We start from the raw sequence: 23,603 nt of genomic DNA, 5'->3' as shown, positions 1-23,603 counted from the left end.
TGTTTCTATGCCACTGAGTTTGACCAGAAAAGTGTTTTGCAGAACATGATGATGTCACAGTGAGGCTGACCTTTGACCTTCTCAATATAAAATGCCATCACTGTTATCATTGTATCCTATTAGAAATGCATGTGAAATTTTGTCATATTTAGAGTTATGGCCACAAACATGCTTTATGAGGTCACAATGACCTTTGACCACCATAATCAGTTCATCATTGAGTCCAGGTGGAAGTTTGTGTCAAATGTGAAGAAATTCCCTCAAGGTGTTATTAAGATATTGCATTCACAAGAATGAGACTGACAGCCTACACAGAGGCAAAAAACACTTTGTTATGATTAATACTTTGTTTCACATGGTTATTCTAACAAAGATAGGACAAAAAGAAAAGGCGAAAAAAAACTCTGAAAAGGGGCCAGAAGCAGATCTACTCTTTCTCCCTCTTTGAAAAATTCTGGATCTGGTCTCGCACCCCGCCCACCACTGCAGCTTTGGCTAGGTTTCACTTTCTGCTTACTTCAGTGCTGCCACAGAGCTAAAATGAACCGTGAATATAGGTCTGGCTATGCAAGACCAGTGCTACTGCTACAGCTTACACTTGTTTGACCTGTGAAAGAGCAGTGCGCACCAAAATGGCTAGTGTTAAAGGAAACATACAAAAGATTTAGTCGTACATGTTTGACCCTCATTCAGACCCAGATTTAGGGTTCTTTCACACCTACACTGTTTGGTCCACTTCGTTTGCACAGTTAGTACGGATTGTTGTGTGTAAGCTGTCAATCGAACCCTGGTGCAGACCAAATCGACCTGACTACGCGTGTGAGAGCACCCTCAGACGAGGAGTCTGTTGTGCACCAAATATAGGCCACTAGCAGATGCATCAGAATATTAAGTGTCGTTGGCATCTTTTTGGGATTTATGCTGTTTGTTTCACTATCAGAATTTGATCCATTCGGTCCAATAACAAGTCTAAAAGAGCTGCATGATCAAATAATTTTATCCCCATTCAAGACAGCAGATGTGCCCAATGATGGGAAAGTAATTTTATACCCGGGAAATCTCTTTTGACCTGAAGCACCACTGAACAACTTTAATAGGAATGTAAGGCAGCTGGCCTCCAATGTTGTATCCAGTTCTCTTTATAAGTCAGTGGGGATGATCTGCAGCAAAGAGCTGGGGCTAGACTTGAACCCTGGCCACTTTAGTACTTCTACACTGGCAAGTTTTAAGTGTAAATTGTAGGTTTAATAAATACGAGCCCAGATTTCACGGCGACACTTTACTGACTCACTTTCTTTTTTCCTTAATTTGTCACAGATCATAATCAGCACAATTGAGAAGAATGTGTTTATCTGTGTGTACATTTCTCACCAACAAATGATGTGCCCACAATCACAGCGTTCTTGTTATTGGCCAGCCTTGCTATGCTGTTGGCGTCTTCTGGTGTCCTGAGGTGAAACACGTTCCTAACATCTTTGCCTTTGTAGATCATTGGTTTGGGTCTTTCAAACAGGAAGTAGAAGCAATGTGATGTCATTTTATCAATGAATTAATAATATTCTTAACTGACACATGAAAAAAAAAGTTGTTTCTTTACTTGCTTCCTGTAGCAATAAAGAGTTTCCTGTACTCCATCCGCAAGCCATCCTCAAAGGTCACGGATCGTGTTTTCACATCTATCGCCACAACCTAAAGCAAGCAAGGCAAGGTCAAACAGGTTCATGGATTTTTGTGGAATTTGCATTGGATAGTTCAGGATCCAATTAATTACTTAACTGATCTGAGGGTACCACCTCTCACCTCTTTCTCTGTGAGCAGTTCAATGTCATGATCCTGTAGGAAGTCCATGGAGCGCAATCTCAGCTGCTCTGCTGTGCTGTCTAAGGACTAAGGGTCAGCAAGTTAGTGCTGAGTACATCCAAAAAAACAATAAATAGGCAAATATCCCTTAATTAAAAAACAATCTTTCCAAAAGCTCAACAAATTTATGCAGGTGAATAGTTCATGTCAAGCTTTTCATGGCAATTGAAACATTGCATCATATTTGCTACAGTCGTGTCTGTTTACTTCTGAACAAGTCAACTTTCTTTGTATCTTTGTTACTGTGAATTGTAGCTGCTCCCCCAAGAGCCCCTGTTTCAGCACCTCTGCAGTCTGTTACATAACTTTCTTGGCAAAAGTCAGTTCTGTCTGAGTTTATGTGCTCAAGGTCTGTGTACAAACCTTACTCAGTTTAGGCCTGTCATATGGAGGATGTCTGTCCATGGTGCACATGACGATGCGGTCGGTGAAGCCCTCTTGCCTCAGTGTCTCTGCACACACCAGACCTGCTGGACCTGCGGGTACGTTCACCACAAAGGAGGAAAATATTATTGTAAGAGAAAGAGAAGGAAGATGCTGATAATAAGAGTCAAACAAAGCTGGATTCTTGTTGTTAAAGAGACAAAAACACACTGACCTGAGCCAATGATGAGAACATGGCTGAAGCCTGTGCTGGAGTTAATGACTGCTGAGCATCGGGCCATGGGCTTTGACCTTTTCTGTGACTGAAGAGCCTGAAAAAAAAAAAAGCATTTCAAATGAATCAGGGGGTCCGTTTATGTTCCTGCATAAATTCTTCTCATTCTTTTCTTTTTACCTGCTTGTTCGCACGAATGATCACCTTGTCCTTTTCAACTCTGACCTGGAGCAAACAGACATGAGCGATGTGTACACTTTTTGATGGTGCTTAGAGACATGATAAGACAGGTAATGTGTTAGGAGACAGCACCAGGGGGGGGAAGGTCACCTGGAAGGTAGGCAGGCTGTCCAGCCCAGGGAAGTCCTCCAGGTCACCTGTTGCAATATTGAAACACGCACCGTGCCATGGACAGCGCACGTGTCCTTTTGACAGCACACCTGGAGCGAAAGGTTGAAAGACATTTGTAACTTTGGTGTTTTTTTTGAAGAATGTCCTTCCTTTGCTTAAGTAGCATTTGTAGTACTTTAGCCATGCCACGTGCCATTGTTTTGTTGTTATTGCATTTTATGTTTGTGCTCCTGTGGTTTTGAGTCCCATGTATAAATGGGAATGAAAAATGACAAGAATATCAATTGTATGATCATACATATTGTAAAGAATGTTAAACTTGTGCAATATATTACTCACCTTTAACCAGGGGTGCGCCATAGTGCGGACACTTGTGGGCCATGGCTGAGAACTCCCCGTGTTCTTTGATCAACAAAGCTCTGCCACTTCCCAAGTCAACCTCTCGCATCCTGTCACATACAAAAAAACAAAACAAAAATGCTTGTGCGCATTCATGACTGTTTTATGATTTAATACTACCAAAGAAACATTCAAAACTACAACTAAAAATATGGTTTATCTTCATCCATCTAAGCTACACTCTGGGAGCAAAAATGAACCAAATACATCAAATGAACAGATAACACAAATACATTCAATTAAAATCATGGAAGTAATGTATTCTGGATCATTGTCAAACATGGTTAATTTTGTTTTAATAGACATTTTAGGCAGGATTTTCTTATAAAATCAATGCATAGATGTATAGAGAAGTAATTCCTTACAATCATAAATTCTGATCAAAGTGTGTGGCGGTAAACTCTGCTCTCTGCCTGGATTTTCTTATTATTTTGCTGTGTTCAGGATTTTTCTCGGTGTAGCACACAGATAAAGCCAGCCACTTTATAAAAAACTAATGACAGGGTGCTAGACTGTAAGCAGCAATCATCAGAGAGGAAGCTACGAAAATTGCCAACACAATCTCACTTCCAATTTATCAAATACAGACACTTGGGGAGTGGTCCATTACATCAAAATATGGTATGTACCCCTGCTGCATCAATTTTGGACACTTAGGGACAGCGTGTCGATTTACTCTTGTCACATGCATCACCTCTTATCAAACCAAGCTTTTGTTTTACAGAAAATGTTAATTTTCTGCTCATTAAATGCATATAGTCTTTTTCATAATACAACTAGAACATTGGTAAAAAGAAAATTATTGCCTTCAGGTTTACTTCCTTAGATTGAGGCACCAAAAGCATGTGGTTTGGCTTTAAATAAGTGCTTTGTTATGAGTAATGAGTTATACGTTATACGTCATACATCATACATCATACATTTTACGTCATACGTCGTGACATATGTCACCAGTGTAGTTTGCTACACATATTAAAACAATACGTTGTTATGAACTTGATTAACTTTTGGTTTCACACAGTACACGAACAATGGGCTCCAGTTGAAAGTCCGGAGTTTGTTTGATCCATCTACCTTCCCTTACACACACACCATGCAAACTTTTCTCGCTTTTTTAAATATATCTTCACATATGCTTTTTATATATATCTTCATATACACTTTATGGTTGCCCTGGAGCGTCACCAAATGTCGTCACCTGGGGTGTTTCATACGCCGCTAAATGGTGCCTCTCAGTGTCAGTGTCTGACACACCAATGTATCTCTGATGAGGCCATAAAGACAAAAAAAGTTTTACTGTGTTTTTGAACAAATTGTCGCTTTAAGATTTGATTTTACTTCTTTCTGCACTCTCTAGTGACGTTTCACTCTAATGTGTTTCTCACTTTAACATTTGTATCATGTGCATCATCATAGTACACAACAACTTATGACCTTCACATAAGTGTGCATGTATATGTAGGCGTTTTTGGAGTATTGAAAAAAATAAGTTGTATTTTTCATTTCCTTACTGTCCATTTTCCAGATCTTTGACATGACAGACGGAGGCCTCCACATAGTCCCGTGGTTTGTGGTAGAGGGGGAGCGGGGTGGAATCATCGTCGGAGCCGTGTCCCAGGGCCCCGTTAGGTCTGCAGTCAGCGAAGGGACTCGCTTTGCCATTAGGTGACAGCCCGTCTACCTCTTTTTCTTTTTCCAGGAGAGAGAGTTCCACTTTAACTTCAACTGCACAACACAGACATGTCTCACTTAGAAAATGTCTGAAAATGCATGACTGAACACCTGCAGTGCAGTGAAACGATGCTGTGAAGCTTTCAAATGGACATTTAAGTAATATTGGCAGACTAATATTGCCACTATTCACCAGTGGATTGCAATTAATAATCCTGTATACCTGTCATATATTATTTTATACTATCTGTCTTCATTGCTTTGGAAGAGTAATTTGCCTTTCAGCAATGAGAGACATCTACAGTCTTGGGACAAACTAAATCTGACATCTCAACAACTGAAACAAATGAAAGCAGGAAACAGGTGAAGAGAGACGTGTGTGAGGGCAACCTTGTCTTCTTTTCTTTTCCTTCATACTTCTTAGTGAGTAGCATATTTACAGGTGTCATTCAAATGTCCAAATTCAATACAAAAACAGATTACAAAATCTCTATTTAAATACAACGCCCTTTGTCTTTGAAACAGCAGGAATTCAGTCATGCACCAAAATGTTCCCAAAATACCCTTTTGCAGAGCAGTGCCAAAAATACTTTACATTCCTAAATAATATTCACACTAGATTTGCTAGTAATATGGTGTGGAAAATCCACAAATATTGGGGCATTTTGCTCAATGTTTTGCCATTAAATTTACATATTAAACAGACAACTTTGTGTCGCTGTATTCAGTCTCTTGGGATCAAAAATGATCAGAAGCTCAATCATGATATTGTTCTTAATATAATAAATAATAATTATAGCAACTTCTGATCTAGCCATATCAATTTCAGGGTTAAAGTACCGTCTAGTGATACCCCATCCCTTCTTGATTTAAGTGCCACTCACTGTCAGTTTAACCCCGCCCATGCCGAGTAAAGATTATGGATACAGATAATTTTGTTGGTTGAGAAGCTGCAGATACAAATACAATTACTTTGTGCTGTAATTGAGCCTTCATTTTCCCGGGACTTTGTACGCACCAGCAGACAGAATTGCATAGTGAGGCCAGGCCTACAGGGAACAATAAGCAATCAACCTTTATTTCATAACTATAAACTTAGGCAAAAAAGAGAAAGAGATTTTTTTTTTTTTTAAAAAAAGCATATTTTCATATTAAACCAAATCAAAGTCACTCAATCACATTTCAATTTGTCCATTTACTTCCGAAACTTGAAAATATGAGACTTTTAAGGAATCGGACATAAACTCAAATAAAAATCGCAGTATTTTGTTTTCTTGATTTAAGAAAACAGACTGTAACACAGTGTTGGAGTTAAGTTTTCTTTGAGGGCATTTGATGCGCGCTGCTGTTGGGCTTCTATATCTACACATTAAGAAACAGTTGTGTAACTCCTTTTTCACTGCAGCAGGCTTTATCTGTTCGGCTGGAAAAATGTGCTGATCATCCGGTTCTTACACAGTAATCTGGCTGGAATTTTCTCCTGCTGAGCAAGTCTTAATTAAAATCAATGGAAAATCATAATAGTGAGCAGCAATTGCATGAGAAAAGAAAGAGAAAGCTTTCCACAGCTGAAGAGAATCTCTAGATGCTGCTGAAATATCTGCTGCTAAATGGGACGTCACCACACTGATGCTTCATTTAATCAGTACTTAAAGGTTATCTGGTGTGAAATGTGTAACAAAATATTTTCTATAATGCTTTTATTTTGATCTTTTCAGTGTTTAGAGCTTTTACGAGGATAACACTTTTATTTAGGCATGAGTGAGCAGATGGTGTTAAGATCCTTATGCATATTTTCAAAGTGTTTGTAGCCTTTCTGTATTTCCTCATATTTTGATGCAAATGAAGTCGGCAGTAAGCCAAGTGTACAAGCTCTCTCTCCCTCGTACATCTTGTTATTGTGCCAATTGACTCCCACTTACACTTAAAGATACAGCTATACATATTGACTGTATATTCAGGGGGAGTTATGATTTATACCTCAGACTTCCCTTTACCTAATTTTTGTGGTTTTAAAATAGGCTACTTTAAATTCTTTTTGGAAAGTCAAATATATCAAATACAATTTATTATTAATGTGATGTTCTGGTACCCACACATTTTCATGGCCATTTTTTTATGACTTTTCATGGACCCATGATAAAATTTCCATGGTTCAAAACCTATAACACAAACAGAACTGTTTAGTACACTTAAAGTGTTAATTATGTTATTTTAGGCGGTCCACAGACACAGAGCCATAGAGCTTACAGAGTGGGAGAGACAACCAGCAGTTTGGTTTGGTTTTTATTTTACTGTGATATTCTTGTTGAGTTTGATTTGTTTTGGATTGTTAGTAGATCATAAACACTGACTAATTACAGTCAGCAGCCTTACATCAATCATTTGTATACAGATGACTACTGTAGTTCCTCATCATCTCATTAAACGCCACATGATGCACTGAACAGATGATTTGATCTCAAAGCTTGTGTCTCCAAACACCCGCATTGAAGCTACAGTGTGTTATTATCACCTGTAAGAGTGCTATAAAGCATGATAGCTAATCTCTGAGCTATGCTAACACTGATATGGATACAGACACAAACAGTGTCATATTCTGATATTCTTGTCTCAGTATGTAATCCTCTTGACCAAATATGCCACAGAGAGCATTAAAATTCCTCCCACACGAAACACTATAGTGCAAACAGAGGAGGCTGGATATGCAATGACATGTAACAGGATTTGGAGGAGGTAGGTAGCTTTAACAATGATTCAATCTGAACAAACTGTCTAAAAATATATCTTTTAACAACAACTCACTGGTCTCTCCATGGAAACAGTACATTATACAAACATGTCACTTCTGGTAGATTTACAGACAATGTAAACATAACTGATGTACAGAGTATCTTTCCTGTATAAACAATAAAGTATTTCAACTGGAATCAAATAGAATACTGTAAATAAATCAGCGTATTATATTTCTATGTACCTGAGCATCATCTCTACATGAGAAGCCACTTTTTAAAATTAAACTGAAATACTCAACAGAATTCAACTCAAGTTTACATTTTTGTAAAAATTAGAAATCCAGCTGTAGACAATACAACAACTTAGGGCTGAGCCATAATTCAATCCCATAACTTATTGATTTTTTAGTAGAACAATAATGGGATAATATGTTGCTATCTTGTTCTACAAATGTCTGGTGAACAAATTAATGTTTCTGAGTAACACTAAGAAAACAGGTTAATCAAAGGTTCTCTATGATACATTTAGTATACTAATATAGCAGCAAATAGTTATTTGTTATGTAAAGATATAGCGGAGTAATGGCGTCCTGGGCAGAGATTGATTTCACACTACCTCTGTCTACGTTGTAATCTGAGCTTCTTTGTTTATTATTGTGGTAGCCAACCTGGCTACAACATGTGAGTCCCTGTGTGTGTAGGCTATCCCACTGGTGCTAATCGCCACCGCTCTGCACTGCGTTCACACAGACGTTACTGCTAACAATCTCCCAAAGTCCGGTTCCCCCACGGGTTAACATCGTTAGCTCTGTTAGCACCGTTGGTGTTGTTAGCACTGTTTGCGCTGTTAGTACCATTAGCTACTAGCCGCCGCTAAGCCACTTCCATGTTAAGAGTCGTGTGCAGGCAACACTGCTGAGCTCAGCATGGGTACTCAGATACTAACTGTTACTAAAAATTAGTATTGGATATGATACTGATTTAAAACAGTAACAATACCAGCAGTGCCTTCTCCGCCTCCTCATTGACATACAACTGCACACACAGCACCGCTTCAGACAGGCAGGCACACAGACGCTCCCCTTACAAGCAGCTGAATACGTCAGCTATCGTCCGCAACACCATCAGCTGTTTCGCCACCTGGCGCCAGGTCTTTATGAGGAATTTCGAGAGGTTAGTAAAGTTCCAGTTTCACCATCATTAAGTATTAGAACACATTAAAGTTAGCCATTTAATTATTTGCCGTTAGCTGACAGCCACATTAGCCGTCTCTTATGCTATCATTAAACTAGCAGCTAACAACAATAATAAAATTACTTATATTATTGTGCCAGCTAAGTAGCCAATGTTCTCAGTCCTGCCTATCTGCAACATTAATCAGCAGTGTTAATTTTATAAGTTGACACTCTTATTTGTGTCTGAAAAGTATTATGTTTCTCTTAAAGTCCCAGATTGAAACTGAGAAAAGTCAACCTGCAACTAGACAGAAACACTCGCAGTCTGCCCCAACAACTATTTGATCTTCAAAATATGGCGCCAAGTTGCCGGAAGCACAGAATTTTTTTTTTTCTTGTTTGTATTGTTCTTATCATAATTAAAAATATTTATTTTTTATGCCTATTCATTTTTTGCCATTTTTTTCCCTGTGGTATAACAATGGTATTGGGTAGCGAGTATTTTTCTGGGTGTCAGTATCGAGTCAGAAATTCTAGTAAGAACTCCAGCTGAATCATAGAAAGCTCTTAAAGTTGCATAATTTAAGCTTATATTCATACAAATAAAAAGAGTTTACTTATATTATGCAACTGTTGCTGTTAACTTTGATCATTATATCTTATTATTAATTTTGCAGGCACAACCATATTACCCTGCCTCTCTTGAAATACTAAAAGCAGGATCAGCTAAAAGCAGCTACAGGGGTGGACAAAATAACTTGAACACTTTACAATACTATGTAATCCTGTACAACATAAAACAACAACATATACAAAATGCCATGACTGTGTGTCAACACCTTTTTAACTTCACTTCCACGACTGCTCACCTGCACAACCTGTCACTTCTTTGGTGTACACTTTCTTTGAAACTAAACTAACCTGCCCCTGATAGTGACACGGAAACATATTGTTTACCTGGTTTGGGTTTGGAGAAGCATCCTCCCATGGTGGGCCCAGGAATGAGGGACACCCAGGGGAGAGGGAGGGAGGGGGGAGAGGGAGGAGGGGTGCGGTCAGATCTTTGGGCTGGGCTGCTTGTTTGAAAGGTAACGATAACACAGAGCTGTGTGTATGAGAACCTGCAGGTCCAGGCTGGCCATCGCACACGTCAGCTCCTCCACATAACCTGCATCAGAGAGAACAACACAGTCAACATTACAAACACCACACAGATATTTGTTCTTTGATCTTTGTGTGTTTTGTTGAGAAAAGTTTTCTGAACTACGTATACTTTTTAGTTCTTCATATAAACGTTTGATGAGCAGAATGCAAAGGCGTTTTATTATACCTCTGGTACCACAGCGCGTTTTGCACTGCATGTAATGTAACTCGATGACGTCATTATGACCATACTACATGATGATACAGGAGACAAAAGCTTTCTGCTGTAAAATGAATTAATGTTCTCGTTATTATGGCTTCTATTTTAGATTAATACAGAACAAAGAAATACTGGCTCCACCATGTGTTTTTACCACATCTGCATCGCATGTAAGGTAAGGTAACTTTAGGTCATGACATAATGATGGGGAAGACAGAAGCCATAGCTTTTTTGCTCTAGCTATTCTGGTTTTTATTTTGGATCAGTTTAAAAGGTGATCATGCCAAAAAAACATTCCTCAGATGTCTGTTCTTAAGTTTTGAATTTTTGTTTTTTATTTCCAATTTTGTCCGTCAAATTGACAAGTCATCTAACCCCCATTTCTCTCCATACTTTTTTTTATGGTCCTGGGTCCTCTAACAAGTCATAGTCACTAACAGTGTTTGTGTTATTTGTCATGACGCTGCTCTTGTGTCTGAATGAGTGAGGATCAGACTATTAGATTATTCTGTGTGTGTGTGTGTGTCTATATAACATGTAAGTGCTTGTAAAAAGGAAGCAATTGTGTTAATTAGGAACATTTCCACACACATTGTTACCTTTGTTCATGCATATTGCATGGGAAACCGTTAAATATTAACAGGACTCCGACACCTATTAACTTTCTCGTCACACTGCGCTTTAAAGGGAAGCAGGGGCCCCTTGAGTTTCAAAATCCCCCTTGTTTTGTTGCCACGTTGCCCTCACATTTCTGCCAGCACTGGTATTTCACCCACACATACAGTAGTTACTTAGTTACTCACAGAGCACTGGCTGCTATGAATCTGAGTGGACCCGGGGTGGCAGGTGTATCGCTCAACACGGTGCAATCCATCACCAAATTATCCTTTTGAGGTACAAGCAAAAGGACTGCTTGATATTCTGAGCACATCTTAATGTCCTTGAACTTCAGAAAAAAAGTGTGCAGCGTTGAATGGAGCGCTGCTTAGAAAACGCTCCTGAGAACAAATGAGAAATGGAAAGATCTCTGACTGGACACAACTCTGAAGCTGAGATTGAGTTGTTGTGCCTAAATCATGTGTTTGTTTGCAGTGGGTCAAAGTAACTATGCACATTCACCCATGTACTTAAATATGATTTTACTTTATTCATCTCCACATTTAAAGGGGAAAAACCAAGATTTCTTTCTGCAGTTATTTGACAGATATAATTACTCGACTTGACTGATTAAGATTTTAGGTGAAATGAATGAAATAAAATGAAATAAATAACAATTTCAGCACTTTGTTGAAACTGAAATCAGTGATTCTTAACATTTTTGGCCTGTGACCTCAAACATAAAACATGAAACATAAAAACGTGTATAACTGGGGCTATTTGTGATATTTCAGAGGTTTATGATTTAATTATTTCCTCTCTGATCATCTCATCATCTCACAGCCCCTCTGATTGATCTTGTGACCCTTTGAGGACGCTGGACTAAACTGTCTGATCTAAATCATGCAACAGTAAAACTGATGCACCAGTATCATTAATCTAATACGTTTTTTCGGCAGAACAAATACTTTTGCTTTTGATGCTTTAAGAATATATCGCTGCCAATAGTTACATTTAAAGTAATACTTCATCATTCAAATAACCATAGGTGTACCAATTACTCATCTTGCTCAAGCATTTCAGCACAGGCACAGTTTATGCAGAACTGTTTTTATATAGTAAGGTTTTTGCAAGGTTTTGAAAGTGCTGAACATAAAGCTGGATAAACGAGACTTGGATTATACTGCATCAGTTGTGTGAGAGTTAGGAAACATATGTTTGGATATATGTTGCTGTTGTTAACGGCAGACCTCTCTGACTACAATTCATTGAGAATTGTATCTATTTTTTGGATTCTTTGTGTTTTCTTCTTTACTTTAATGCAACATAGGGTGTGTAATTGCGTCGATTTTTTCATTTTGAATACAGGCCTTTAAGTTGTTGGAACTTATTTATTAAGATTAAGTAATATAGTTGTAAAACATAAGTAAACAAACTCAGAGTCGTTATTCTGGACATGTAGAGCTGATCCTATAGTAAGAAGACAAGGCATCTTTGAACAAGTGGAAAGATTATAAGGACTGAATATTTACATAAAGATTATTCCAGTCAGTAGGAGCTTTAAACATAAATGCTTTCTTAGCTATTGACTTGGAGACTGCAGGAACATAAAAAAAAGAAAAAGACTTGTAATGAAGCATTTTCCACTGTTCTGTTTGGACTTTTACGAACCCTTCTGACCACTGTTTGTTTGAGACATATACCACTGAACAAGTTATTGTGGGAACTAAGGTAAAGTCAAAAAATAAACTGAAGCCAATGATGATTTTTGGCTCTAATATCATGTCAGAATTTTAAAATTGAGCATCTCCACCAAGTGTCTTTTTGGTCCACATTTACCTCCAAATATACAATTTCCTGCATTCATTTATAAGGCATGCTAACACAACAAAGCCTCTGATGTGTGTTTCACTAAAAATAGAGAGCAACATATCTAATCACTTCCTAAAGAGAGAAGACTTCAGCCTCACATGTTGCCACTTTAATAATTTGTCACCGCTGAAATTTTGATGAACAACAAATTGGATCGCAAAGAGCTGCCATCCCGGTGTCCCAGCAAGCACCAAGATATTTTGTGCAAAACTAAAGTAGGTTAAGCAGATTTGGTACTCACAACATATGACGCAGATCCCGCTCTCTTGCTGTTGGGCCTGTCCCCAAGCAGTGCTAATAATCCTGCCTGCAAACAAGCTGTCAGTTTCACTCACTTCCCTACAAATGTAATACCTGTTACTGGAATGCTGGAGGGGAGAATTAGCAAATTGCAGCTCCTGGCTGGTGGTAAAGAGGTCGATCTATAAACTGACCGCGAGTAAAAAAAAAAAAAAATGTGGAGCACCATAGTCACATGTGTCTCTCAAAACTGGACTCAACCCTCAAAACAAAACTTTTCTGTAAGTGATGTTATTGTTCTACAGTGATGAACATTGTTATAAAGGGGCATCATTCTCTACATCTAGAAAGATCTCCTCCTCCTCCTCTCGCAGCTGAAGACCATCGCTGTGTAATTCAGGGATACAGCAAATATCCCATGTTTCTCCCAGCCAGTGACACACCTGATCCACTATTAAAAAAGGATTTGCAGCACCACCTGAACAAAAGAAGAGCTGCTAGTTCAATGCTAGTTCACCTCCAGCCATGAATTGATTAGAGCCAGGTCCCAAAATGTTAGGGTCCCCCCTGTGACCTTCACCTACAAATGTCACTCAAATTAAAATGACTACAAAAAGGCAAAAAATAACAAAAAAAGGGGGCAAAACAACCACAAAAAGGCACAAAACTACTGAAAGAGACACAAAATGACTACAAAGAAGAAGGTCATAAAGAGACACAAAACAACCACAAGGAGACACAAAATGACAATAAAGAGACACAAAATGACAAATATTGCCTCAAAATGGCCCCAAAAGTAAACACAATAACTACAAAAAGGGGCAAAACCACCAGGAGACACAAATGATTACAAAAAGGGGCAAAACAACCCCAAAGAGACTCAAAATAACTACAAAAAGTGGCAAAACAACCATGTTCAGGCACAAAACTACTGAAAAAGACACAGACTACAAAGAGAAAAAGTATCCACAAAGAGACACGAAACAAGCAATAGGAGGCACAAAATGACTATAAAGAGCCACAAAATGTCAAATTTAGACACACAATTAACTGAAAAAGACATAAAATGAGTACAAAGTGACATTGACTACAAACAAGAGATACAGAACAACCACAAGGGGACACAAGAGGACTACAAAAATATGCAAAACAACAAAAAACGCACAGAACCTACCACAACGTCTGTGTATTTTGCCACTTTGTAGGAGAGTTGGTGTGGCCTTTTGCATGTCTATGCCCAAGGGCCCATTGTCTCATAATCCGCCCATCGCTCCAGCCATCTTAATTGGTGGTTTCTGTTTCATTCAAACACTTGCTTTACAGGTATGTAAGCCTGTAGTTAACGATTAGGTCTCTCTGATCCTCAGCTGATAAACGATCTACCTGAACCCTTAATATTTGACCACACCTCTTCGCCTCACCCACAGTTTGCTCGTTTTCCTGGTTTGTGAAATACAAAGATAAGACCAAGGAATCATCCCCTGATTGCGTAAGCTGTTGGGTAAAAGTGCTCTCTCACAAGGCTCTTACTGGTTATCTATTTTGTTTACTGACAGCTTAAATGAATACCTGACCAACAAACAACCATTTCTAAATCAATTAGTCATGTTGTATTACTCTGCAAACAACTAACATATTGACTTATTGATTGACTGATTGGAGACGACGTCAAACAGCAAAATTATCTCAAAACATCCATTTACAAACTCTCACACCAGTCATGCAGTCTTATTCAAGTTTTATCCAGTTGTATGCTTGCTACTTCCTTAAACACATGCATTTTCTCCTAAAAAACAAAAAACAAACGCTTTGTACTAGAATCTGGTTTTGAAGAGGGCTTAGATAAGTTTCAATTTCCATTAAATATGTAAGGTTTTCTTCAAAAATTCAAGGTAACACTGCATGATTAATACAAATGGTCATTTTGTGGGTAAGAATTCCTTTAATGAAGCATTCAGTGCAAACAGTATTGTATACAAGATGTAATAAAGATCTTATTTCTGCATTTTTATTGTGCTTGTTCACAATAGAAAGAGACACATGTTTCAATACATGTTTTTGGAGTAAGATTTGTGCACCCTCATCAGCTGAGTCATCAGAATGTCCTCCCAAAATGCCAAGAGGCTTTTGATTAATTTCTATTTATTCCAACGCCTATGTGTCCAAACTATAAAAGAATAAAGAGTGGATTACAGTAAACCACAATCTCCATTAAGAGGCTCTAGTACGTGACACAATCACACATTGTGAAGAAGTTCATTCACACCATTCGTGACTGAGTTTCTGAGAATGTTGTATTTTTTGCTTGTAGATAAATGGTATTGCCACATTACAGGCAAGATTGTGAGAGCTAACAAGAGCTTCATAAACAGTATCTAAAGTGTGAGTATAAGAAAATATAAAGGATGGGATATAACCTCTTAGGTCTCAACCATGTTTAAACATGCTACAGGGGTGATATAGTTAAGCTTTAAATGGAATTCAAAAACAAACCTTCAGTGTTTAGTATGTATAATACATAGACGCCACGTGGCTCTGGAAAACAAAGATTATACCGTCATTCAGCATTGTTGTGGCACTCAAGAGGACTTCACCAAGGAGAAAAATTTGCATTATTTTATCCAGTTTTTCTGTAAAAAGTCGACCCAAACTTAACATTCTGCACATTATATTCCTCTGTGAAGCTAGAGCTGGTAAACAATGGCACTACCAGCATCTATCAGGTCATTTTGCTGCTGCTTTGAGTGATAACCTCTCCATGATGTCATGGAAAACTAGAATTGTGGTGGTTTACAGAGGGGTGTACACCCCCACTGAGGAGCTGTGCTTTCTTTTTAACAATTCTGTTATTGACTGGTTTCTCAGCATGCACACACACACACAAACAAAAACACATGTGAAACTTATTGTGCAATATTTCATTTTCTCTCAGATTTCTAAAGAGTTACTGACATACCAACTATTAAAAATTAACCAGTGCTGTAGATGGTCTTATTTTACATGTGTAACATCACAGAGCCTTAAATTAAAATCTACTGTGCACTGCTGCTCTGAGTTTCTGATATTGTGATTTCAGTTTTATATGGTGCGTGACTGTACATGGTTCTCCAGGGAAGATCTGGAAGAGCAAACAACTTCCACACAAGTCGCCTACTGTGTGTGCCCAAAACGCACAAACACAGGCAAAATAAGTCTGACTATACACAGAGCATCACATAAACACAGTCTTTTGGCAAGTTGTAATACAGAGCTATATTTCTTTAAATGTAAAAGAAAAAATTAAGCTTACCAGTGTGCATGGAGCAGGTGCACTAAGATCCTGTCAAACTCCCTGGCGCTCAGCTTCCCCTGCGGAGCACGGTAGCATATTAGCACGAGTCTCCTAAAAATCCTGTCCCTCTCCGGGATTGGCTCTGTCCACTAGTGTATTCCCAGTCAATGCGTCCCTCCGTACCCTCCTCCACTCTTCTGCCTCGCGATGCAGCAGAGGCTCAAGTGAGAGTGTGTGTGTGTGTGTGTGTGTGTGTGTGTGTGTGCGCGCGCTCTGCCCCTCACAGAGCCCCCCTCCAGCAGCAGAACAGACCAGTCGTGGGAGTTGCTCTCTTTTCCTGGCCGAGCCTGAAAATGCAGCACGCAGGACCTTTGCCAGTTTCTCAGCTGTATGCAGTATTGATGGAGTTGCTGAGGGGATGCTAACACAGCATGAATTCTCACCGTTCCCTGCTCTCGTCCTGCTCGCCCCTCCTCTCTGCCTCCCAAACTCTCTCTCTCTCTCTCTCTCTCCTAGAAGCTGCTTGCTTTTCTGTTCGGACCCTTTCAGCCTCGCCTTCAGATGTCAAAGACCTGACTTGCCAGTTAAGCCTGATCAAAGACTTGCTGCCCTCCCTGCTGCACTGCCTAGTCTGACTGCCCACTTATTACACAGCCTGCTTACTGTGCATGCATTGTGCTGCATGCTGCAGGAGTGTCGGCTATTATTAAAACTTACCAGAGTTGCATTTAATGTATTCATACTGCCCACCAGGAGAGATAAAAAAAATAATCTTCAGGCTGCTGCATGCTATAAAACATCGTAAAAGCTCTTACTGTGTGAAGGTGCTGCAGAGGGAGAAAGAGTTAAAGTGCAGTTGGTGCAGTAAATCCCAGTTTTAGTCGGGGGGTGGAGCAGGATTAAAAAGGTATAGAGTCTTATAGAAATGAGCTCCCAAGATATTTCCATTCCTTATGCTTTCACTGTGGGAGGAATTGTGCCTCCCCTTTAAATAACTGCTATGACAAGGTCATTCACCGGATAATCACAGAGTCATTTCTATGGAAATAATGGCGGCATTGACACAGGATGACAACTCGGATGCAGCATGAACAACACTAATATTGCTATAAAAAAAGATATCAAAACAATTGAGATTTACAGTATAAGCTAAAAGACTGTCTATTGGCCACATGGAGTGATTGTATTTCTACAGTGTGCTGACAGCTGACACGTGCACACGTGCTCCAGTGTCAGTGTGTTTGTGTTGATCTCTGTGTGTGTTCAAGCACATGTAAAAACAACGGCCTGGTATGGAATCAAATGAGGGTCATTAATATTTTGAGATGCTGAGGTTCTGTTGCAAGTTGTTTTTTTGTCACAAATACAAGTTTTTCATTTTGTATAAATGAGTATAAAAAAGGAAATTAACCCTCTGAAACCCAGAACAACATCACTTTTCTTGTGAGCTTTCAGATGCAAGTATTTATATCTTCAAACCCAAAAGCAAAGTTCCCCATTTTTGCTTTTCATTTTTTTTCTGCCCCTGTGTCTCCTCTGTTCTTTGTGTGTATTTCACACACACAGGTATTGCCACAGCTTTAATAACTTTTTAAAAATTATATGTACATGTAAATTATATGTGTACACACAATCATTTCTAAAGCTGTAATCAATCAGTAAATCAATTCAATTTAAATCAGTTACAGACGAAAAATATGCAATCAAATTAGAGTTACAATCAATATTTTGGTGATTACAAAGGGGTTATATCCAAATAAGGTATTTTATGTGAAAAGTGAATAGATAGTCAAATATTATGTTTGCATCTTTTCGCCAGGAAGCTTTCTTTTGGAATATTTTCAGAAAACATCATTCAGCAAAACAAAGCCATTAGGACAAATTTGAGTGCAACATTCACTAATGTTCTGAGGATTTTTCTTAGCTTTATTGCGCAGTTTAAAACATTTGTTAGAAAAGTTATCAAAAAGAACTAAATGTGACGAGTGACATTACTTTGATGAGGTAATTAAAATAGTTACATAACTTACTACATTTCTAACAGGGTAGCTAGTAATCTGCGATTTATTACGTTCGTAAAGTAATCTTCCCAGCACTGTTAATGACCCTTATTTGATTCCATATAGTGAAAGCCGGGGCGGGTGGTGTGCACATGTACAACTCCAGGGAAGATATATCACTCAGTTTAATTGAATTACACAGGGAATTCCTTCTGCAGGGGCCGCAGAGAGTTGCAGCATCCAAAAACTCAGATCAAGAGAGACAAGAGAAGTGAAAAGAATCCTTCGTAGGATAAAATATAAAATCATGGCATGCCAAAACATTGTCAGCTGATATTAGGTTAGATTCAGCCTGACTAAGTGAAGCAAATGTCCGTGTTAAACACAACCTATAGCTTCATATGACACCAGCTGATCTCAGTGATTTATTCTGCACCATTTTGTGATTTTTGTGACATCCACAATGCTGACATGGCGTTCAAATGAGTTTTAATCATCACAATGTACAGTAGTACACCAAAGCCAAATAGTGTATTAAGGACTAAGCTGGTGATGCCAAGTATCCAACCAAAAAGTGGACTCAGAGACCCTGGCAGTGGACTCAGAGACCCTGATGATCAGGTTTTCTATGAGTGAAGTACTGACTCGGGCATGGGGCAGGCAAGAAGCTATTCACTAACTGTACTGGTATACATCTTTATTTGCTTTTTTAAGGACTTTATATTTAGGTTTCTGCTGTTTTTGCTATTTTAAACTTAAGTTGGTACTCATGATCTAAAAATCAAGCCCTACTGTGATTCAAAGTTTAAATAATCTTGTTTCAATCCTCAATATATTTCCCACCTTAGAATGAGCCACAGTGAGCTGGTCCCCGTCCTCATAGTCCTCCATGTTGCACCATCATGTTCAGTAGTCCTGAATGGACAAACCAAACACTTGCTCGAGTAAGAGCCATTTGTGCTTTTGTGTGGGCCACAGGGTTTAACACCCCCTCCACAACGAGCCAAACAGCATCAGAAAAACACTGATTTTTAACCTGAAACTGCATTATTCTGTGTTTTTACTGGTTAAAATTAACAGGTCTGCTTGTTTTAGATAAGAAGAGACCTCTAGCACTAGTTTCAACTACAGATTAAATAAAATATTATTTCAAAAAAGGTTTTAGATACACTAGGTTCAATCATGTTTACTAGTAAGTTAACCCTTTAACACCTGGTTCAGCAGCATTGTCTTGTGCTGCTTTCACACGCATTTCACAAGCACTTAAACCTCTGAAACCTGAGAAAATTGTTTTGATTTCTTTTGACATGGGGAAAAAGAAAGTGAGTACATTTTAAAATAAATCAAGCCAATTTGCTCAGGTTCCAAAGGGTTAAGCCTTCCTATCCTATTTATCCAGACTCTTCTTCCCCGGGGGTCCTCAGGACTGCTGCCAAGGGTCTGCCAAATTATTGTCTGATAATCTTTCTGCTATATATTTTTTTCTTTTCTATCATAGAAAATATGATAGTAACTGCAGCCTGAAGCTGATATGGTCTGTCAGCATCCACCTGCCGAGTTTAATATGCAATGCAATTTTATACAATGTAGTAGGAGATTCCTTCTTGGTCTCTTTCAGCTGAGGTGTCATTGGCCTGCAAAAGACTCCTGCTTTAAAGGATTACAGTCTACTGCTTCGCTTTTTATGTCATATTACTTTAATGGTTTGTGAAAACTATTAGAGGAAGATCAAAGTTAACCATAAACAGATTACAGAAAGGTTTACTATCTGACTTAGATAAGAAAAAATAAGACCAATATAGCTTTAATGTCAACATTAAAAATGTTATCCTTGTTATTGTCACACAAATAGAACTACATTACTACTTCACAAGTATTACCATTATGTCATCACTCCACAAACTAACAGGCCTCCATATGAAGTACAAAAAAGTGCAGCTGACACATCTGGAAATAAAAAAAATCTATAAAACCTCTGTCTTCTGGTAGTACTTTGTCCTGTGCATCACTTGAGGGCTGTTTGGCACACTTGGTGGCCGCTGGTCGTAGTCCCCCATGCACACAGCTACGAAGAAGAGAGTCCCTCCGATGACCAGAGCCAAACCTCCAAACCACCCAGAGAACATTGCCTCTCCGTACTCCCAACGTGGCATCACATCAGGAAAACCCTCGTTCCAAAAGTCCACCACAGTTGTGTAGGCCACAAGAGAGACAGGAGCCAGAGTGGTGAGTCCCGACACCCAGGACATCACCCCACTGAGGATGAGGAGCCGTCTCTTCAGGCCAGGCCGCCCAACACACATCTCAACCCCCTCTAGTCCTGGGAAGGCAGCCAGCAGAGCTAAACCTCCAGTGCCTATAGACACTGACACCAGCACCCTTGAGATCTGCAGGTCCATCGGCAGCCCCATGATGGAGTCATAGGCTTTACACTGAATTCCCACCTCCTCGGTGTAAAGACAGGTGAGCCACAGACCCGAGAACCAGTTCTCTACCTCATTCAGGTCAGAGTTCATTGTCTTCCACAGTGGAAGAAAGGCGGTGGTCAAAGAAGTGACCAAACCCCCAAACGTCACAAAGAGAGCAGTCCTTTGCATAATTTTAGTTGTTAGAAAAACCATCTTCTGCCTCTGCACACACACACACACACACACACACTGCTGTGATTCCTGCTCAAGTGTGCAGGTCTGTGTAACAGGCTGGGAGATCCAAAGTGGCTCTGTGGCCCGTCCCACCTGCTGAGGCAGCAGGACCAACCGGACCAGCCCACCTCTTCATCTCCCTTAATAAAATGCACCTGATAAATGGGAGATAATCTCGGACTGTGGCACGACAACAGACATTTTGTTTCAGTGTTCAGCATCATCACAGTGAACAATGAACTCTGTTTTTGGATGAAACTAAATATGTCCAATGGGATTCTGTGCTGTGTGCACGCACAAGTGGACTTAAATGAAACATGAGCATACTGGGCAGGAGAGGCACACACAGAAAAGAGGAAGAATTAAAAGATACCTCGGGCATTACTATAATGGCCCGTTTCTTGAAACTTGGTCCATCTTCTAAAGTTGTAATTATTTCAGATGAGTTGTTCCACTGATGTCCCTGATGAGACATGGCTGTATATTTTAATTAAGAAATTTAGGCTCTAGGGAAATCAAAGGAGGAGCTTTCGGTTTGCCAAGTGTCTCAAGTATCTGGACAATGAATAGCACTTTGTGCTCACTGCAACGCTACTTACAACAGAGTCCAAAAGAGTCCAACACTTTGTGAATTCCAGTGAGGGTCTTTACCGATCTTGCCATTCAACTGGCAGCTAACAGAAAATTCAATCTACTGCCTCAGCATCTAGGTCAATGTTTTTTCTCAATCTCATTAGTAAAAAATTCAAAATAAAATGGCCCTAAAAGCCTCAAATCATTCACAAAATCCAACATTTTCTTACAATCTGTCAATTTCATTCAAGTCATATTTTATGCATATTCTAAGGTTGGCCTGACTGTAAAGAGATGCTGCAATTTATTCAAAGAGATCAACCTATTAATTTGACTCACTTGAGTAAATTTACATCTTTGCAAGTGCAAAACCTTTCAGAAGCTAAAGGAATTTACCCTCTCAAACCAAGGAGCATTGTCTGACCTTATCACCCACAGATCTATGGAAACTGAAACCCCTGAAGGACATGGCTAATTTGATGAAAGGTCAAGGATTAAACTTCAGCTTTTTCACATGGTGTATAGGTTACAATGGCTTCAGTTTATGTCAAGGTCTGTATAAGCATTTTAAATTTGAGCCAGTATTCAAAAAAAAAAAAGTAAGACTTATAAAAGAAACGTTATCAGTTATGATTAAACATATATAATTAATTCAAGCTATCATAAATATCACAAAGCAGAGCCGATGGCTAGACTAGTGAGTGGGCAATGGCTTTCAGATAAAAACTGCCTATCAAGCCAAAAGGTTAAGCCTTAGCATACATTATGTATATGTAAGACCTGGTCCAGCTGCAGAGTATCTGCTGTCTTTGGATGAGCGTAGGATTTAAAAGGATAGTTCACCCCCAAAATACATATTTTTCCTCTTACCTATAGTGCTAATTATCACAGTCTAAATTGTTTTGGTGTGATTTTTGGTTGAGTATTGGAAATATCAACGTCTGCCTCTCACATTTAAAGGGCACCAGATAACACACTCAGCTTTAAGTGTTAAAGGCAGAAAGAAATATGTTTGTGAAAAACTCAAATGCAAGGTCTCTTTCCAGAAATCATGACTCAGTTACTCATGCTGATGGTGGAAGTGCCAAACTCGAGGCTTCAAATGGGAGTCTAAGTCTAAGATAGATGCTTTCTTCTGCACAGTGATTTGGTTGGTGGATGTATTTTGATAAAAAGAAAATAGTTCCTTTATGATCCTTTTTACGGCTTGAGTAACCAGGTCATGATTACTAGAAAGAGACTTTGCTGTCGAGTTTTCCAAATGTTTTATTTATTCACTCATTCATTTTTATTGATGCTTGTGCACCACAAGCTGAGTGCCAGCTAGTTCCTTTAAATTGGACAGAAAGCTAAGGAACACACAACTCCTTTTTTTAATTTAAAAAAATCCTGATTCAATAACATGTAAGTGGATTGATAAATACCACTACTGGCTGTATGCAATTTGTTTTTGTTTTTTTTCAAAGCGGGCACATCATCGTTTCTTTCTCCTGCCAATACTATATTAGCACACATTTTTTATCTCAGTATGATGCATGGCCTCATGAGGCCAGAATAACACACCGGTGTTAATGTGAGGCTCTGTTCCAGATATTCATATGCTGTGTGTACAGCTTTGGTGCAAAACCAGTTTTGAGAAGAGTGCAGTGTTTCATTTTACAAGACATTTGTGGAGTTTTGACAAAATGGTTTAACGTTACAATTTTGTGTTTAGAGTTTTGAGAAATTTCGCTAAAACTGTAAAGCTAAGTGGTTAGCCACTTAGCTACTAATGAGCAGCTTAGCATAGCGTGTCAAAACGTCTGTCAACGTGGACATGCTAAACATCGTTAGCCTGGTTATATTCTCACAAATTCGACCGTTTAGTTAAATTTACGGAACACATGAGCACCATAGTATATATTTTTTTTAGATATACAGACAAGAAAAACAACAAAAACTTGGGTAAAGTGCTGGTTTCCTACCTCTAGAGTCGTCCTTAAGTCCGGATATGTGTCCATTTCTCGGTTATGAATGTTCCTTTTGTCCGTAAGGGTACACCAATCAAAATATAAAAAGGAGTTTTCATTCAATTTAATCCAAGTTGTGAATACTGTCTTGAAGTCCATGGCTAACTGTTTGCGCTAACTTCACTGCCGAACAGCACACGTCCTCCGACTTTTCGTTTTCTTCTTCCTGCGCGGTTTTGTTGGGTATGCTTGTTTTTATCACCATGTCTTCTACAAAGTAAAAGTAGCCCCACGTTTCTGTGTGTGT

General features: G+C 39.0%; 2 protein-coding genes across 5 annotated transcripts in view; both read right to left on the bottom strand.

The window, feature by feature from the left end:
- Positions 1-23,530, bottom strand: part of aifm3 (AIF family member 3) — a 30,546-nt gene extending 7,016 nt beyond the window's left edge. The window contains exons 1-12 of one of the 4 annotated variants that reach the window (XM_088076814.1): positions 23,312-23,530; positions 16,151-16,209; positions 9,911-9,957; positions 4,720-4,897; positions 3,149-3,258; positions 2,789-2,898; positions 2,639-2,683; positions 2,459-2,555; positions 2,224-2,336; positions 1,801-1,887; positions 1,598-1,689; positions 1,372-1,502 (exon numbers count right to left, since the gene is read on the bottom strand). In XM_088076814.1, coding sequence (XP_087932940.1) covers positions 1,372-1,502; positions 1,598-1,689; positions 1,801-1,887; positions 2,224-2,336; positions 2,459-2,555; positions 2,639-2,683; positions 2,789-2,898; positions 3,149-3,258; positions 4,720-4,897; positions 9,911-9,957; positions 16,151-16,209; positions 23,312-23,455 — 1,213 coding nt within the window. In that variant the 5' untranslated portion in view covers positions 23,456-23,530. Of the gene's footprint in view, positions 1-1,371; positions 1,503-1,597; positions 1,690-1,800; positions 1,888-2,223; positions 2,337-2,458; positions 2,556-2,638; positions 2,684-2,788; positions 2,899-3,148; positions 3,259-4,719; positions 4,934-9,746; positions 9,958-16,150; positions 16,793-23,311 lie in introns of those variants that run through there. The other 3 variants (XM_088076816.1, XM_042488729.2, XM_088076815.1) reach the window with 3 other exon arrangements.
- cldn26 (claudin 26) lies at positions 20,097-20,753 on the bottom strand. Its single transcript, XM_042487572.1, has one exon. It carries the CDS (start codon positions 20,751-20,753, stop codon positions 20,097-20,099), a length of 657 nt encoding a protein of 218 aa, XP_042343506.1.
- Positions 23,531-23,603: the final 73 nt, after the last annotated feature.

Source organism: Plectropomus leopardus, chromosome 4 (genome assembly GCF_026936395.1).
Source record: "Plectropomus leopardus strain MGB_pleo_1.0 chromosome 4, ASM2693639v1, whole genome shotgun sequence".
Classification (NCBI taxonomy): Eukaryota; Metazoa; Chordata; class Actinopteri; order Perciformes; family Serranidae; genus Plectropomus; species Plectropomus leopardus.
This window is presented reverse-complemented; position numbering and strand designations above follow the sequence as displayed.

Excerpts from the sequence above, each read along its gene's own strand:
- cldn26 (XM_042487572.1), bottom strand. The coding sequence starts at position 20,753 with ATGGTTTTTCTAACAACTAAAATTATGCAAAGGACTGCTCTCTTTGTG.